General features: G+C 42.2%; 1 protein-coding gene across 3 annotated transcripts in view; it reads left to right on the forward strand.

Moving 5' to 3' along the window:
- Window positions 1-19,442, forward strand: part of SUMF1 (sulfatase modifying factor 1) — a 105,273-nt gene extending 85,831 nt beyond the window's left edge. For all 3 annotated transcript variants that reach the window (XR_010842499.1, XM_059077518.2, XM_067043592.1), the window contains 2 exons: window positions 7,729-7,788; window positions 18,336-19,442. Coding sequence is in view for 2 of the 3 variants with exons in the window: in XM_059077518.2 (XP_058933501.1) it covers window positions 7,729-7,788; window positions 18,336-18,446 (171 nt within the window). In the remaining variant the exon portion in view is untranslated. The remainder of the gene's footprint in view (window positions 1-7,728; window positions 7,789-18,335) is intronic.

The raw sequence follows: 19,442 nt of genomic DNA on the forward strand, positions 1-19,442 counted from the left end.
CCAGGCAAGGGAAAGAGAAAGTAGCACAGAGTCAAATTATATTTTCAGACTTTTAAAAGTTTCTCGTGGAGAAGTTCTCTCCACTCTTTCTCTGGCCCCCAGAATGTTTTCGTCTGGGTTTTACCATTAAAAATGTTAACGTTTTGCTAAGTCGGATGCTGTGGTAACAGCCTCTGCATGCAGCGACAAGCTATGTGAATTTCATTGTACTATACAATAGTCTGTCTTCCTTCTGCAGTGTTAGTAACAGGTCAGCTGTTTTATTAGAACTTAGACTCCTTTTGGGGGGGGGGGGTGGCCTTAGAAAAAATGGGTCAAGTTATCACTGTGGTTTTGGAATTTTGGAAGTTACATGCCACTTGGTTTATGGGCACCTTCGGGAAGTCTGAGTTAGCCATGAACTAATAATGTGTAATAGTAAACAATAATGACTGCACATTCATTGTTTATTATTTGCTCAGTGCTTTCTATGCATTCTCTCTTTTAATCCCCACATTATTCCAGTGAGGGGATTTTATACGTGTATGTGTATAAGTAACCTAAATGTCTACTTTTCACCTAAAAAGCAGTTAACATGCAAACAGGAAACTGTGACCAATACCAAGGGAAAAGATTAGTTAAATAGAAACTGAGTAAGCACAGATACTGGATTTAACAAGACTTAAAAGCAGCTATTATGTTTAAAGGATTAAGGGAAAATATATTCAAAGAATTGATAAAAAATACAATGTGAATCAACAATTAGAGAATCACAACAGACAAATGGAAATGATAAAAGAAGAACCAAGTGAAATTTCTAGAATTGAAATTATAAGAACCAAAATGAAGAGTTCCCTAGATGAACTTGATAGCAGATTAGAAATGGTAGGATGGCAGAATTAGGGAACTTGAAATTTCCAAACCAAAGAACAGAGAGGAAAAAAAATTGGAGACAGATCAACAGAGGCCTGTGTGACAGTATCAGACGTTTCAACATAATTTCAACACGTGTAATAGCACTCCCATATGGAGAGGGGAGAGAGAAAGGGACAAAACATTTTTGCAGAAATGATCTAAATACTTACAAAACTTGGTGAAAATTATCTACAGTTCCAAGAAATTCAGTGAACTTCAACTAGGATAAACACAAATGAGAAATATACGTAGACATATCATAGTCACAGTGCTGAAAGACAAAAAGAAAATCTTGAAATCAGCAAGAGAAAAGCACTTTATCACATATAGGACAACAATAATGTGATTAATGACTGCTTTCTCATCAGAAACAGTGCAAGTCAGAAAATGGTGGAATGATACAGTCAAAGGGCTGGAAAAAAACAACTATCAACTAAGACTTCTATATCTAGCAAAACTATCCTTTAAAAATGAATGTGAAGGAAGTCTGACTTGATTCCGGGAAAATGGAGTAGACATACATTTCCCTCTTCTTCCCACTAAATACAATTAAAACTCCGGACACTGCCTAGAAAAGGAACATAAGAAGTCCCTGAAGAGCGAAAGAAGGCAGAGTAGCTGCAGATCTTGGGACCCTAGGAATGACATGGTGGTGAGTTCCATGGATTTTCTTTTTGCCTCATATATCCCAGAGTTGGAGCTGAAGAAGCCAGCAAATGCCAGGGAATGTAAACCAAAAAAGTCCCAAGAAAAGCCTGCTCTCTCTAGCCAAAGGGGAAATAGGGAATGGACAGTCTAGCAATACTGAAAACTCGTAGTCAGTAAACCACCCTACTCCATCGAAGCATGACAGAAAAAAACTGTGTTTTCTCACGCTTGCAAAGGCCAGGATGGGGAGCCTATACTTGCACCCTCATGAGGCTGTACTGAGGTGACATAATACCTCTGCCAGGATGGTGTCAGAGAAGGCCAGGTCGGGTGCCGGGCCTTTCATAGTTGCCTGGCAGTAATGAGGCCACCCCTCTCCATGGTGTAAGTGGCTACCATTTGGGGAGCCGAAACTCTCACCTTCTCCAGTAATGAGCATCCCACATGAGGTGTCAGTGGAGGCTGAGTGGGGAACCCAGATTTCTGCTTCCACCTGGCAGTAACGAGATGGCTCCCTCCCTTCCCCTGCCAATGTGGCGTCAAAGAAAGCCAGGGGAACAGAATAGTTAAATAAGAGCCAGAGTCTTATAACATATAAACATTATCCAGGTTTCAAGTGAATAATGACTTGTCATATCAAGAACCAGGGAGACGATGCAGGGGACGCAGGTTCGTGCCCCAGTCTGGGAGGATTCCACATGCTGCGCAGCAGCTGGGCCCGTGAGCCATGGCCGCTGAGCCTGCACGTCCGGAGCCTGTGCTCCGCAATGGGAGAGGCCACAACAGTGAGAGGCCCGCGTACCACACACACACACACAAAATAGTGGTTTGGGCTTCCCTGGTGGCGCGGTGGTTGAGAATCCGCCTGCCAATGCAGGGGACGCGGGTTTGTGCCCCGGTCCGGGAAGATCCCATGTGCCTCGGAGCGGCTGGGCCCGTGAGCCGTGGCCGCTGAGCCTGCGCGTCCGGAGCCTGTGCTCCGCAACGGGAGAGGCCACAACAGTGAGAGGCCCATGTACCGCAAAAAAAAAAAAAAAACACGACGTTGGCAGAGTGGATTAAAAAACATAACCTAACTGTATACGGTCTACAACAAACTCACTTCAAGTATAATGATAAATAGGTTGAAAACAAAATGATGGGAAAAGATGTTTTGGGTAAACATTAATCAGAAAAAAGCAGGAATGGCTGTATTAATGTCATATAAAGTAGACTTCAAAGCAAAGAAAATCACCAGAGTCAGAGAAGGACATTGTGTAATGATAAAATGGTTAATCTACCAAGAGGACATAGTAATACTAAATATGTATGCCACAGTGAAAAGAGCTGAAACATATGAAGCAAAAACTAATAAAATTGAAAGGAGCAATAGAGTAACCTGCAATTGTAGGTGGAGACTGTTCTAAATGCTTCTTTCAACAATTGATGGTACAATTATACAGAAAATCAGCAAGGATATAGAAGAACTCAACAATATCATCAACCAATGGGATCTAATTGACATTTGTAGAACCCTCTACCCTACAACAGCAGAATACCCATTCTTTTCAAGTACTCATGGGACATATACCAAGATAGACCGTATCCTGCACCATCAAATAAACCTCAACAAATTTTGAAAAACTGAAGTCATACAGAGTGTGTTCTCCAACTGCAGTGGAATCCACCTAGAAATCAGTAACGGAAATAAAATAGGAAAATCTCCGACACTTGGACAGTAAGCACCACACTCCTAAATAATCCATGGGTCAAACCCTGCGCGGACGTGAATGAAAATGAGCACACAGGGACCAGTGCTTGCCTGAGCCTGTGAGGTGGGGCCCCGTCCTGGGCCCCAGGGCCAGATGCTCACTCCGGGTAATCACCTCCCCACTGGGGCACAGCGCATAAGAAAATCAGAATAAATGCTTGATTCCATGTCATTTCCGAAGTGAAAGTGACAGTACAATATACTCATACAGAAATGCCTCATATTTTTTTTAACATGCCTCATTTTTATTAACAGCTGCTTAGTACTCCACACTGTGGACTTCGTCACACATGGTTTAAAAGAAGTGCTTTTTGTCTCTTTGCTGACTGATGAAAATTTGTCAGACACTCTGTTCCCTCTTTTGCTGTCCTTGTTGTATTGCATGTGCCACGGAGGGAAAGGGAAGCGCATCTCTTGACTACGTAAAATGTCGTTGTTTATGCTCCTGTGAAGAGCGACCCGGTCACCCCCAGCACATTGCTCAGCCCTCTTCCTGCAGGCTCACTCCTCATTCAACACGCCAGTCTTGCTGAGGAGTGGTTCTGTGGCATCTGCTGTGGACTTGTTTCATCACTAAGGACTTTTATGCTTTCCGAGGTGTCTTGGATGAGGCTCTTTCCCCTGCACTAGCCCTCGGAGCATTGCTCCTTCAGCTCTTGTCCTGAGAACTTGAGATGCACCTTGCTTGGCCTTTTGAGATTATCGGCGCTAACATTTAGAAAGCTGCTTTTTTTTTTTTTTTTTTCTTGCTGTCCTTGCAACCATCCAAGCATTAGAGACCTGTTCATATTTTGCCGTCTGGGAGTAGAGCAGTTATGGGTACTGGTCCCTTTGGAGACAGCATTCACGTGGGTTCTTGTCTGTTTCTGATCAGGGTCTCTGTGTTTAGTGTGTATTTTTACTTAGATTCTTGAGTACTGGTGGTGCAGGTTGTGCGGGACGGCAGCCTCTCTTCTTGCCAAGTATACAGGCAGAGAGGTGAGGTATGCAGACGCTGCCGTCGGTCGCTTCTCAAGTTGTTTTAACCTGCAGTAACAAACTTGATCATGAGAGACAACATTAATTTTGACTTAGCGATCCTTTCTTTAATGAAAAGAAATGGAGACATTTCCCCCTTATGTTAGTTTCCTAGGGCTTCCATGACAAATTGCCACAAACTTGGTGGCTTGAAACAACAGAAATTTATTCTTTTAGTTCTGGAGGCTAGAAGTCTGAGACCAAGGTCCCGGCTGGGCCATACTCACTTTAGAGTTTCTAGAATCCTTCCTCTCTCTTCCTAGTTTCTGGCAGTTCCCCGGAATCCTTGGCATTCTTTGACTTGTAGCTGCATCACTCCCGTCTCTGTGTCCATCTTCACATGGCCTTCTCTGTGTCCTCTCCTCCTGTTATAAGGACACCAGTCATTGGATTTAGGGCTCACTCGAATCCAGTATGACCTCATCTTAACTAATACAGAAATTACAAATCTGCAAAGTTCCTATTTCCAAATAAGGTCACATTCTGAGGCTCTGAGTGAACATGAATTTGAGGGGGGGACACTATTCAACCCACTACACACTCCGAGTAATTTTTCTTTTCTTTCTTTCTTTTTTTTTTTTTTTTTGGCAAAGTGGTAAGCATTTCAAACAAATGTAGCTGATCCTACATCATGTTGTTTTCTGGCAAAAATAGTTTTATTTATAAGGACCAGATGAGCAGCCACCTAGAGACTGTGTTAACTGCTGTGGTCCTGTCAGCCCGGGATGCCTCTCATGAGTGCTTGGGTCACTTTGATGAGTGTCATTTTTATTGATTACGGACTTCCTTCATTGGAGATGGTGGTGAAAGGGAACTGTTCTCTTCTCCTTCCTGTTGGCAAATCAGCTCCTTTTTGTTGTTCTTGGATCTAACTTGACAAAAGAATTTAATCTTGCATGATAGCAGATACTGTGAGAGACTTTAATCAGCATTTAAACTGTCATTTTTTACATTGTAACCCAGCATGCAGAGAACCCCCTGAAGCAGTGTAACGCAAGAATCCCCAAGCAAGAAATTTAATGTAGGGGAGAGCGCAGCCATTCTATGGGATAGCTGCACAGCTTTAAATGCTTTCATTTCTGCTTCAGTGAATTATTGGTGATTATGCTGCATTTATAGAATGATAAACTCACCCAGCAGATTCTGTTGTAATGGCTGTCAGATTCCAGATACTCCTGGGAAGGATGCTGTGTTGTGAAGTCATTATTTTCACATGTAACTCCTCTCAATTATAGCTTGCCCATTTGTAATCAATAAAAATTTGTTAATGTAACATAAAACATTTAAGGCCATAGAAATACTGTGGCCTTGCGGTGGAATGAAAAATAACCAGTGGCTTGGTCTTTGACAGCTTTTAAGTACCTGGCTTAGAAGAAAACATGAACTTCTGCCCACAAGTTGACATTTGCGAGTCAGTGTGTTAGCCATGCTTGGAGAAAACATGGTTCTTTTAACTTCTGCCACTGACGTCTGGGCCTTTGACAAGGAGAAGGAAAACTAAGATAGGAGGCTCTATTCAACCTTCTCTTATTTTCAGTAAGAAAAGAACAGGCAGCTGTATGATTAGTTGACTTCTTGTGTAACAAAGGACAAGCAAAAAATTCTTATCCCCCTCAGACTTCCCAGATGTGGCTCTGGTTTGTAGGAGTTTACTGGTAACTCTCAAATACTCTTTGCATGGCTTACTTGATGATGAGGCCTTTGTCCTGGCAGCTTTATGGTGTTCATTTCCATTGCACATTTTTCCAGAGCCCTCCTTAGAAGAAACAGTCTTACCTCTTGGCTGGCTTTTTCTGGCTCCAGTTCTCATTGCAGTGGTAGCCACTGTTCCTTCTTTCCTTCTTTTTTTTTTTGTGGGGGGAGCGCTGTGTTGGGTTTTCGTTGCTGCGTGCGGACTTCCTCTAGTTGCAGTGAGCGGGGGCTACTCTTTGCTGCGGTGTGTGGGCTTCTCATTGTGGTGGCTTCTCTTGTAGAGCACGGGCTCTCGACGCGCAGGTTTCAGTAGTTGCAGCACGGGGGCTCAGTAGCTGTGGCACATGGGCCCTAGAGCGCATGGGCTTCAGTAGTCACGGCGCATGGGCTCAGTAGTTGTGGCTCAAGGGTTCTAGAGTGCAGGCTCAGTAGCTGTGGCGCACGGGCTTAGTTGCTCCGTGGCTTGTGGGATCTTCCCGGACCAGGGCTCGAATCCGTGTCCCCTGCATTGGCAGGTGTATTCTTAACAACTGAGCCACCAAGAAAGTCCCGCCACTGTTCCTTCTTGCCTTCTTTTAGGCCTTGCCCAATTTCCTATACTCTTGGTCTCTAAACTCTGGAGCCAGGCTGCCTCAGTGTGAATCCTTGTTCTGGCATTTGCTTAATCTCAGAAGTCGTTACAGAAATTACATGAGTTAATATTTGCAGAATACTTAGAACCCTACTTGGTTCATAATAAATACCGTATAAATCTTTTTGAAAAAGAAAAACTGTGTTCTATATCTTGATTGTGGTGGTGGTTACATGACTATACACTTGTCAAAACTCATCAAAAGTGTGCATTTAAAAGTTTTTAAAGTATAAAAGTTTACTGTATATAAAGTATACCTCAGTAAACCTGACCTGACCTAAAATGTTTTTAAAGATAAAAAGCATATCCGTTTATTCAGTCAGCAAAGGGTTTATTAGGTGTTGCACAGTAGGATTTTTTTTTTTTTTTTTTAAAGAAGATGTTGGGGGTAGGAGTTTATTAGTTAATTTATTTATTTTTGCTGTGTTGAGTCTTCGTTTCTGTGCGAGGGCTTTCTCTAGTTGTGGCAAGCGGGGGCCACTCTTCATCGCGGTGCGTGGGCCTCTCACTATTGCGGCCTCTCCTGTTGCGAAGCACAGGCTCCAGACGCGCAGGCTCAGTAGTTGTGGCTCACGGGCCTAGCTGCTCCGCGGCATGTGGGATCCTCCCAGACCAGGGCTTGAACCCGTGTCTCCTGCATTAGCAGGCAGATTCTCAACCACTGCGCCACAAGGGAAGTCCCGCACAGTAGGATTTTAAAAACATAATTCAAAGAGGCTTGCCAGTCTCGTTGAGCTGGCCCGTTATAATGCAGGATAAATTTGCCCATCAGTGTGAGAAGGTGACGTAAGAGGTGCTGCGAAGCAGCTTATTAGTCATCTAGGTAGGAAACACCGTAGCGCTTTGGATTGCTTAAGGTAGTCACAAAGAGTTCACCAAAGAGTCGGAACTTGAGCTGGACCTCAGAAGATGTAGGATTTGGAAAGGTGGGCATTCAAGAAGGCGCATGGGTGCAGGCGGAAGGCCCAGCGGCAGAAATGCATGTGGAGACTTCAGGCAACCACGTGAGAGCTGGTTGGATTAAAACAGACCCTCTGACTGTGGGAGGGACAGCTGTGCTTTTTGGACTAATGAGTTCTCTTCTCTTCATCCACAGAAAGGCCCCCCTTCTGGGAAAGACCGGGTGAAGAAAGGTGGATCCTACATGTGCCATAAGGTAAGTCAAGTTACTAAACTCTGTTTTGGTGTTCTAACAGCAGGTTTATGGATCCATTGTACACATGAGCCCCAAGATGTCTCATCCACTTCTGTTAATACATACCTATCTCCATCAACGCCAGAAAAAAAAAAAGTTTGTGCACAGGCATGGGGAAAAGTGGTGCAGGAAGCAGAGGTTGTAAATGATCTGTTGTCAACCATATTCCATCTGTTGTATCTTTTTTTTTTTTTTTTTTTTTTTGTGGTACGCGGGCCTCTCACTGTTGTGGCCTCTCCCGTTGCGGAGCGCAGGCTCCGGACGCGCAGGCTCAGCGGCCATGGCTCACGGGCCCAGCCGCTCCGCGGCATGTGGGATCTTCCCGGACCGGGGCACGAACCCGTGACCCCTGCATCAGCAGGCGGATTCTCAACCACTGCGCCACCAGGGAAGCCCCCATCTGTTGTATCTTGACCCTTTGAGAGACCTTTGTTGTCCCATGAATCGGGGTGAGCTGTATATCTGGTTTCCAGCATGTAAGTCTGGAAGCATACCCTTAATTTATTTGAGACTCCTGTAAATTTCTGGCTTGTCTGTTGAGAGTTACAAATGGAGGGTAGATGGTGGTATACTCGAATGGAAACATCCCAAGTGTTCTAGGTATATAGTGTGTGCTTTGTGGAATAAACGTCTCTCTCAGAGAATGATTCTTCTCTTTGGGCTATAATTTCAGTGTCAGAGTTGGTTGTTCTTGGTGAGTAGAAGTAACTCAGTGTTTCATGAGTAACCTTTTTAAGGAGTTCAGAAATCGAATACCACTTCTCTCCCTTTTTTTCTTTAGATCATATATTTTTAGTATCTCTAGCACTTCAACTTCTATCTCTATGCAAACATGGCATTTTGCAGATTGTTACTGCAAGAAGTTTCCCATGGTAACTCAGTCAGTCTAGGCAGTTAGAGACTTAAAACTGTAATGGCTCCAAATTATTAATTTGATAATGGAGGCATTGTCAAACTTTGCCTTAAAATAATGGTTCTCAAACTTTATTGTACATTAGAATCATCTGGGATCTATAAAAGATATTGATGCCTATTTCCTCACTCACCTCATTCTGACTTGATATTTCTGGATTGTGACCTGGGCATCAGGATTTTAAAGCTCTCAAGGTGATCATAACATACATCAAAGTTTGGGAGCCACTGGCCTAAAGAGAACCTATTTAAATTATGTATATGTGTGAGTTCATAGGGGTGTGTGTCTTCTGCATTTTTTAGAATTTTTCGTGTAGTTATTTAGGTGGCAGTTCATAGAGTTGAGTTCACTTTATGCTTTACACCTACCTTTATAACAAGATGTGGACAAATTTATCTTTAAAATTCTGATTTTAATTTTAAATTAAAAGCATTGCCCTAGATTGTCCCAGTACTTTTAAGTGTTCATATACCCATCTATCTGTAGTCCCAGATTTTTTTCCTCTGATTCAAGCTGTTGCTGCAGGTGTATCTGAATCCTCTTGCTGGGGAACCAGACTTTCATGAAAAACAGGTGAATCTCTTTTTGCACAAGAGCATTTCAAAACCCTAATTACCACCAGTTATGTGTCTGACATATGGCACTTTTCCTAATTGGGAGTCCATTTACTCTGTAAGAATTAAAGAACGGAAGATTTTTTTTCTCACAAATAAGTGGAGAAAATGAATCCTGTATAAAACATTTTAAGTGGGGCTTCCCTGGTGGCGCAGTGGTTGAGAATCTGCCTGCCAATTCAGGGGACACGGGTTCGAGCCCTGGTCTGGGAAGATCCCACATGCCGTGGAGCAACTGTGCCCGTGAGCCACAGTTACTGAGCCTACGCATCTGGAGCCTGTGCTCTGCAACAAGAGAGGCCGCGATAGTGAGAGACCCGCGTGCCTCAATGAAGAGTGGCCCCTGCTTGCCACAACTAGAGAAAGCCCTCACACAGAAATGAAGACCCAACATAGCCACAAATAAATAAATAAATAAGTAAATTAATTAATTAATTAAAAAAAAACTTTTTAAGCATGAACACCAAAATATTCCAGTACCATGCATATGAATGTGTCTACTTTAACATTTCATTTTTCTTGGTTATTTTAAATGTTTTAAATTTTTATAAACCTCTTAATTTATTCTTTTAAAATATCTTTTAACATAATATATATTTTTAATAAATACATTTTCATGGTACAGTTGGTTTTTGTATATTTATGTTGTGTCCTGTAACCTTGTTAAACTCATCTGTATAAGTGATGTTTTTGTAGATTCTTTTTTTCTATATATATCTTTATTGGAGTATCATTGCTTTACAATGGTGTGTTAGTTTCTGTTGTACAACAAAATGAATCAGTTCTAAGTATACATATATCCCCATATCTCCTCCCTCCTGAGCCTCCCTTCCATCCTCCCTATCCCACCCCTCTAGGTGGTCACAAAGCATCAAGTGGATCTCCCTGTTGTTTTTGTAGGTTCTGTTCTGTTTTTTACATAAGTGGTTATACCATCTGTGAGTGTAGACAATTTTACCTCTTCCTTTTTAATCTGGATATCTTTTATTGCTTTTTCTTACTGTATTGTGTTGGCTAGAACCTCCAGTATATTGTTGAATAGGAGTGGTAAGAACACTTTTCAAAATTAGCTATGATATAAGCTATAGAGTTTTCAAAGATGTCCTTTATCAGCTTGAGCAAGTCTCCTTCTAGTCCTAGATTTCTGAGAATTTTTTTTATCACAAATGGATGTGGATTTTGCCAGATGCTTTTTCTGCAGCTATTGAGATGTTTATGTGGTTTTTCTTTTTCAGCCTGTTAATATGGTGAATTATAGTCATTGATTTTCTGTTTTCAAATGTGAAACAATCCTTGGCTTCCTGGAATACATCCACTTAGTTATGATGTATTATCCTTTGTATATATTTTGGATGCAGTTTGCTAAAATATGTTTGTGATAGGTATTGGTCTCTTGGTTTTTTGTTTTTGTTTTTGTTTTTTTTGTCTGGTGTTAGTATCAGTGTATTGCTGGCTTCATAGATTGAATTGGGAAATATTCCTTCATCTTGAATTTTTTGGGGAAGAGTTAATGTAGAATTAGCATTTTTCTTCCTTAAATGTCTGATAGAATTTCCCCAGGAAAACCATTGAGGCCTAGAAGTGTAACCATATATTTAATTTAGTTAATAGCTACAGGGTTGTGCAGATTATCTGTTTGCTCTTGATTAAGCTCTGGGAGTTTGTGTCTTTCAAGGAATTTGTCCATTTCATCTGAGTTAATGAATTTATTGACATAAACTTTGCCTTTTCTCTTGCTGTTTAGACCATTTACATTTAATGTGATTGTTAGTATGGCTGGATTTAAATTTGTTGTCTTGATATTTGTTTTTCTCTGTCTCATCTGTTCTTTTCCTTTTCCTTTTTTTTTCTTAACTTTTTTTGGAGTGTTTTTTTTTATCACTTCACTGTCTCTCCTTTGGCTTATTAGCTATAACTCTTCATTTTAAAATTTTGTGGCTGATTTAGAGTTTATATTATACATCTTTAACTTTTGTTAGTCACCCTGAAGGATAAGTTTTAATTTAGTCAGGCTCAGAGTGATGGAGAGAGTATTCCAGAAAAGAGAATAGCAGAGTGACAAAACTGAGTGGGATCCACAAGGTTTTCCAGAGAGAAACGGCAGCTCTGGGATCATTGGTCAAGTTAATTGTAGATGATGTAGGTTTTTAACCTCAGCCTGGTTATTTTGGTGTAGTCAAGAGAACAGCACAGTGTTGGCTGTGAATTAACTTTCAGTGCTTATTCTTTACACTAGATTAAGAGTGGCAGTTTTAACTGCCAGTAAGTATATTAAGATGTGGACTCTCGAATTAGATCTGAGTTGGAGTTCTGTAACTGTTCTTTGCTAGTCTTTGCCTGTAACGTTAGGCAAATTACTTAACCTTTCTAAGCCTCAGTTTTCACATTTGTAAAATGTACATCATAATTGCACCTATTGTAAGGTTCTTGTGAGGAATAAATGCAGCAAAATAAATAAGCACTTGGTATAGTGCCTAGCTCATGGTTACGTCTCAGTAAGTTAGTTGCTGCTAACACCATCATTCTTCTTTTTTTTTTTTTTTTTTTTTTTGCAGTATGTGGGCCTCTCACTGTTGTAGCCTCTCCCATTGCAGAGCACGAGCACAGGCTCTGGACACGCAGGTTCAGCGGCCATGGCTCACGGGCCTAGCCACTCCGTGGCATGTGGGATCTTCCTGGACCGGGGCGCGAACCCGTGTCCCCTGCATCGGCAGGTGGACTCTCAACCACTGCGCCACCAGGGAAGCCCAAACACCATCATTCTAAATCATCATCTTTATTATAAAAAGATTGTTTTCCCCTGTTTTCTCTTTTGAATAAAAACCAACTAATGAACTGCTAACTAGATAGGCAGAATCCTGGAAATGATTATTATAGCACAGGTAAAAATCAGTAAAAGAAAGAAAATCAATAAAAAGAGAAAAGAAGAATGTAATTCGTTTTGAAAAAAAAAATCACCTTGCTTAGAAGGTAACTTACTTGTGATCGTGGCCCAGGGCCAGTTTGCACGACTAAAGTAAGCTCTGATTATTATTTTTGACTTTTTGAAAGTCCATCCGAAGTATTGCTTCAGTAAGGAGACGAGGCACAGAAAGAACAACTGTGAGTCTACATGGTGTTGAGAGCACAGATTCTGGAATGGGACTGAAAAGACTGTAATCCTGGATTCACAGTTACAGACCATGTGACCTTAGGCACACTATTACCGTACCTGCGTGTAGGTTTCTTCCTTGTGTACACGATGCACATGCTAATAATATACCTACCTCAGGATTAAGTCACTTAATACCTGTGAAGTTCTTAGAACAGTTCACATAGTAAGCACTCAGGAAATACTAGTCTTTCTTGAAGTTGTTAGATTAACCTCTACGGGATCTTTAGCCCAACCTACAACATGGACGAAATCCTCACTCCCCTACCTCCTTAACCCCACCATTTTACACCAAGATTAGTAGCAAAAGGAGTTGTCCGAGTGTCAGTGGCAAGAGCAATGGATGGGAAATTGAGAGACCTGAGTTCTGCTGTGTCATTTTTCTGTAATCATTTTGTTCATAATGAACTATAATTACCTTAAAACTGTTCTTTATCCCTAAAAGTCTTCCTCTCATAAAAACCATATTGCCGTCCCACTTGACTTCAGAGCCCCAAGGCTGGTAAGCCATTATCTTACATAAATTGTTCTTGAATCCAGGATCATATTCTTAGTGCAGATATCGAGGTCAGTTTCACAAAGTAATTAGCCATTTTGATGAAATGGGGCTAAAATAGGTCCTCACTACTACCTCTGTTCTTAATTAATAAAATGACCCATATTTCAACCACTCAAAGACCTAACATCAATAATAGCCATTTTTGGTGCTAAAAGTAGACTTGGAAAAAAAGAAAGAGCAATGAGGACATATGAAATCAGGCCATTTTCCTCTTTAATTACATATTTCATTAGTTGCCCATTACTGGAATTTAAAATGAACTACTTATTAATAAATGTTTGTTGAGTGAATGAGTGCATTTGCAGTGGAATGATAATGTGAATTGACTGTTTTCTCATGTGATGGTCCTGACCTTTCAACACTAACTTGTAGTGAGACTTGCTTTTTAGGGTTTAGTTCTTCATCGTTTAGGTTAATGGTAGATTTTAGGTACAAAAAAGGACTAGCTCTTTTTGTTGTCACTGATTTTGAGCTTTTTTGTTATGTAAGCAAAACATTTTCATTGCATAAAAATTAGAAAGTAGGGGCTTCCCTGGTGACGCAGTGGTTGAGAGTCTGCCTGCCAACGCAGGCGACACGGGTTCGTGCCCTGGTCCGGGAGGATCCCACATGCCGTAGAGCGGCTGGGCCCGTGAGCCATGGCCGCTGAGCCTGCGCGTCTGGAGCCTGTGCTCCGCAACGGGAGAGGCCACAACAGTGAGAGGACCGCGTACCGCAAAAAAAAAAAAAAAAAAAAAAAAAAGAAAAGAAAATTAGAAAATAAATAATAAACATAAAAATGAAAAAGATCGTTCACCAAGCTTTCTGAAGAAAACTATTAATAGTATTCTACCAAACTTTTTGGTGCACTTTTATTTTTTCTTCCCAAAATGGAATTATGCTGTATGTACCAGGGCCTTCAAATATGACTATGGTCAATAATCTCTTATACATCATGGATCTCTTTTCTGATAACAGTGTTCCAGGCAGGCACAATTTGTCACAGTTGCTACAGCCTGCATTTTGTGGCATATGAAAACCAAATTTTAAAACAGTTTGTTATACAATTTGAGAGATAAGTTGCATGTTGAACTATGCCATCCGACAAAGACCTCAGTCCTATGCCTTGTCACCAAAGATACCCCTTCACCTTTTCCATTTATATAACAAGTAATTTTCCTAATTTTGTAGCAAATGCGTAACCATATTCAGATGCTGGCAAGGAATCATCTTCCCAACACAAGATCACTAAGACCTGCAGAGAAGCTGCTTTTGTTTTAGTAAGGAAGCAGGTTAACCCAAGGAGGTCAGATAAGACAGGCAAAGTGAGTTCCTTTAATTAAGTGTTGTGTTCATTATAAAGTAACAGTTACAATAATCTCCACATGTCTACTGCTTTACTTTTTCATGTAAAGATAAGATGCAGGGGCTTCCCTGGTGGTGCAGTGGTTGAGAGTCCGCCTGCTGATGCAGGGGAGACAGGTTCATGCCCCGGTCCAGGAAAATCCCACACGCCACGGAGCGGCTGGGCCCGTGAGCCATGGCCGCTGAGCCTGTGCATCCGGAGCCTGTGCTCCGCAACGGGAGAGGCCACAGCAGTGAGAGGCCCGCGTACCGAAAAAAAAAAGATAAGATGCAGAATTTTGACATTATAAACATGAATAGCACCATTGTATCAGAAGAGGGAGCAGATTCAGAAATGCGTTGCCTAACGTTAAATAGCTAATGAGTCTTGGATTTTGCCTTTTCAGGTGAGTAAATTACCAAAATGTCTGCCACAATTTCCACCTGTGTCAAGCCCAACCTCTTGCTGTCCAGAAGACCACTTTTAATGTGACTCCATCCTATTTATCCACCCACATTTCCTGCTTTTTATCATTTATCCTCTCTGTACCACTCATTGCTTTTGCCTGGAATTCTCATTCTCTAAATCTTTCAGCAGCTCAGCTCTCGCAGCGCCTCATCAGAGGAGCCTTCCCAGGCCACCTTATCTAAGTAGCACCTTTTCACGCCGAGTCCTCTCTCCCTATGTGACTTTCTTCCGAGCTGACCACTGCCAGAAGAAGTCTTGAATTTATCCGTTTATTTATTGTCTGACTACTTAACTCCTTGTTGAATGTAAGCTTCCCGATAATGGGTACATTGTTTTGTTCCGCATTGCTTCCCTCATGCCCAGAACAGCATCCAGCATGTTGTAAACTCTCAAATATCTAATGAATAAATAAACCATGCCCTGACAGTCTCAGGCTGTGGCCTTGCGATCCTCTTCACTTGCCTGAGTTTTTCCATTTTCATGCCTCTGATGTCATTGTTTTCTCCACTTAACATGCCTTCTTTCCTCGTTTGTAAGTCCTATAAATCAGTGCTACTCAGTTTGTGGTCCATGGGCCCATAGCATTAGCAGCACCTGTAAGCTGGTTAGAAATGCAGATTCTTAGACCCCACACCAGACTTACTGAATCAGGATCTCTGGGTTTGTGGCCTAGGAATAGGTATTTACATGAGCTCTCCAGGCTATTCTTCTGAATACTCAAGTCGGAAGACCACTGCCATAATCACGTAAATCCAGCTCTGGCCAAGTTCTGCCTTCAAAAGTCTTTCCTAAAAAATTAGACATTTAGTGACCATTTCCTCCCCTGAATTAATAGTAGCCTCAGAATCTTTTTTTTTTTGCGGTACGCGGGCCTCTCACTGTTGTGGCCTCTCCCGTTGCGGAGCACAGGCTCTGGACGCGCAGGCTCCGCGGCCATGGCTCACGGGCCCAGCCGCTCCGCGGCACGTGGGATCCTCCCGGACCGGGGCACGAACCCGTGTCCCCTGCATTGGCAGGCGGACTCTCAATCACTGCGCCACCAGGGAAGCCCACCTCAGAATCTTTTAATCCTAGCTCGTTTTGTAGCTTTTTGATGTGTAATCACTCTTTCCTCAACCAGCCTGTGATGTCCAGTGGGACACTGCGCACAGGAGGCGATCAGGAAACGATTGCTTGTTTTTTGTCATGTGTGGTCCAGTTATGGAACAAGAAAGTCCCTGTCTGACTGCCTGCCCCCCTGCCCCGAACTCGATTCTTGTTCCAATGTGGAATTCACTACACACACGGAGGGCATGGGGCCCTGCATTATCCACAGGAACTTGATTCTAGAAATACCAAAGCACTTTGCTTCACAGCAGCCCAGTGAGTAGGCCCTACCTGGAACAAAGCTTCTGCTATGTCTTCCTGCACGGTCACCTCTAGTCATTTTAGAGCTTCCATTGCATCCCAATCACAGGTAGTAACAGATGCCATCACTTCTTTCAGTATTTCAGGCATATTGTTTTATTCATTTTCCCTCTGCCTGCCTGAATATTGGTGATAGTGTTACATTCTTCACCGGCCCCAGGGAAAATGAGAAAATTGGTTGCTATTGTTTTGCTATCTATAAAAGACAGAGCACCATGTCTTTTTTTTTTTTTTTTTTTATGGTGGAAGTGCTCCAGAGAATTCCTTTGTCAGCTCTAGAGATAATTTTTATGAAGATTAGAAACATTCAACTTTCGTGAGAGAAAGGAGAATAATAAGAATTAAGGAAAAAACAAAAAACTTCTTTCATGCTGACCTATTTTGCCCCTCCACAAATTCTCTCTCCTTTATGAGTTCCAAAGTTACTCTACATGATTCTTTGTGCAGTTTCTTTAACCAGCGGCAGGGAGTTGAGTTTCCCAGGGCCCACTCAGAGTTGATGCTCTTGGTACACAGGGTAACTAGTTTATTTTCATTCTCTGTTATTTTTGATCGAAGAATAATCTTAGGACATAAGAGTTCCATGCATGGTTATTTTTGGAACGTGGAAGCTTTTGAAGTGTTTGAATCAAGTCATCTGTGGTTATTCACTGAATATCCAGTAGGTGACCAGGGATATGTGTTAGGCTTTCTTCTTTGTGGAAGTACGTGTGTACATGCAGGGGGCTATAACAGGGGTGGACAGAATCATGAGTTGTGATGCCTTTTCATCTGCGAGTGTCGACTCTTGCTAGGCAGGCAAGCACACCACAGTTAGACCTGGGCTCGAATTCTACTTCTTTTAACAACTGTGTCATCTAGGATAACTCATTTAATTCCTCTGGCCATTATGATCAAATCAAACAAGTGATGAAGGCACCTAGCACCATGCTTGGAGAGCTTGATGTCTGTGTGTTTGTGCATATGTATATACCATACTCTGCTCTTATAAAATCAAACAATACCAAGCAAGTCCCCCACATAAAGATACATAGCTTTATGAATTACTATGATTTAAACTCCAGAAGCAATGTATTAGGAAAAAATGTCTTCCACAGCCTTTCTTACTCTTGATGTTCCTGGGCTTGCTGTTCAATTTTTGCCAACCTGCTGGATAGTAAATAATATCTTAATGTTGCTCTTAATTAATATTTTCTCAATTGCAATTTAGCTTTATTACTTGGTTTCTTGTCAAATGCTATTCTAAATGTACAAATAACTTTTTATTTTTATTATTATTTTTTTTTTGCGGTATGCGGGTCTCTCACTGTTGTGGCCTCTCCCGTTGCGGAGCACAGGCTCCGGACGCTCAGGCTCAGCGGCCATAGCTCACGGGCTTAGTTGCTCCGCGGCATGTGGGATCTTCCCGGACCAGGGCACGAACCCGTGTCTCCTGCATCGGCAGGCAGATTCTCAACCACTGCGCCACCAGGGAAGCCCAAATAACTTTTTAAATTATAAAACTAATACATAGTTATCATCGGAAATTTGAAACTCCACTGCTTGAGGATAACTACTGTTAGGATTGTGGTGCATTTTGAATCTTTCAGTCTGCTTTTCTTTGGCATACCTGATTATCTAGATGGAGATCATAGCACATATACAGTTTTGTATTCAGACTTTTTCATTTAAGATTGTATCCTGAGAAATTCCTGTGTCATTAAACGTTACATGAAAACATGCCTTTTAATGGCTGCTTACTCGTCTAAATTATGGATGCGCCATAACTTATGTAACCATTGGTTGTTACATTTTTTTTAACTGTTCTAAGTAATGCTGACACCAACATCTTTGTACTATATCTAGTCATGTTTATAACATAACACTGGATAATGTGGTGAGCTCTGAATGTGCTACCCTTTTCGGAAACACAGCTGCTAAATGTGCAGGAGGCGGGTGCCTGTAGGGCAGGCACTGTCTGCAGATAGGCATAACTCTCTACAGTTGGTACTTGGGCACAACATCAGTCTGACAGTTGAGAGCCTTCAGCCCAGAGGCCGAGAGCACTCATGTGTCTGCTTCTTTCTGCAAAGTCCTACTGCTACAGGTATCGCTGTGCTGCTCGAAGCCAGAACACACCTGACAGCTCCGCGTCGAATCTGGGATTCCGCTGTGCAGCCGACCACCTGCCCACCACAGGCTAAGAGCCCCGAAGAGCCTTCCCGAATCGGAGAGGAAGTCGTGTCTAACCTGCATGCGGCTTCCCTCAGAAGGCTGAACAACCTCGTGTGAAGAAGTCCCACCCCGAGGTGGGTCACATACCTGCCCAATGGCCAAAGGAACCGTGTGGCGAGACCAAATAGCTGACCTGCATCAGCAAGTGTGCTTTATTGTGTGGTGTATTTCATGTTTTACTTTGGAGAGTCTTTTAAAGAGGAAGGCGGTGGACGGCACCCTGAGCTAGGCCTCAGGAGGTCTGCGTTCTACCCCGGCTCTGCCCCTGGGGTTAGACCCCAGGGTCCCACACTTGACCTTCCTGGGCCTCAGTGACCTCATCTGTCCAGTGAGGGGATGTACAGCATGATCTCTGAGGCTGTCTCCCAACTCTCAAATGTCTGAATATATCAGATCCTCTTGTGATTTCATAGTGAGAGTTGATGGCAGGTTATTTTTTAGCTGTTTTTTCCCATGTGTGAACCTTGGGTATAGTACTAATCATGTAAAATAATTGTTCTCTTATATGTTATTTTCAGAAAAGAATGGGGGGTGGCGGTGATGGGTCTTTATATTCATACTGCACTTTGTTTTTTCAAGGAAATCAGTGTCTTTTACATTGTTATAACGAATCCCACTCGGGCCAGCGATGGTGCGCTCAAGTTCAGCAATCTGAACACGCAGGGCTGTCTGTGAGGTGACTTTACTGTGCTTTATATTTTAACATTAAGTGCCTTTGGTTCAGGGGGGCAGCGATAAGCCCTATTTCCCCCTCTCCCCAAAGCCTTTGGTGAATGTGAAATGTTTGCTACATGGAGAAACCTGTTTAATTCTAAATGTAGGAGAAAAAAAACAAGAACCTTGAATTAACTATATTCAGGGTATCCAGTATTTTGTAATAGGGAAGTAGGAAATCTTGTGGGCTGTGGAGTGTCAGATGCTTCAGATCATGCACTGTGTCGAATAAAGTGGTATCTGCTAAATCA

The sequence above is a fragment of the Kogia breviceps genome, chromosome 10 (assembly GCF_026419965.1).
Source record: "Kogia breviceps isolate mKogBre1 chromosome 10, mKogBre1 haplotype 1, whole genome shotgun sequence".
NCBI lineage: Eukaryota > Metazoa > Chordata > Mammalia > Artiodactyla > Physeteridae > Kogia > Kogia breviceps.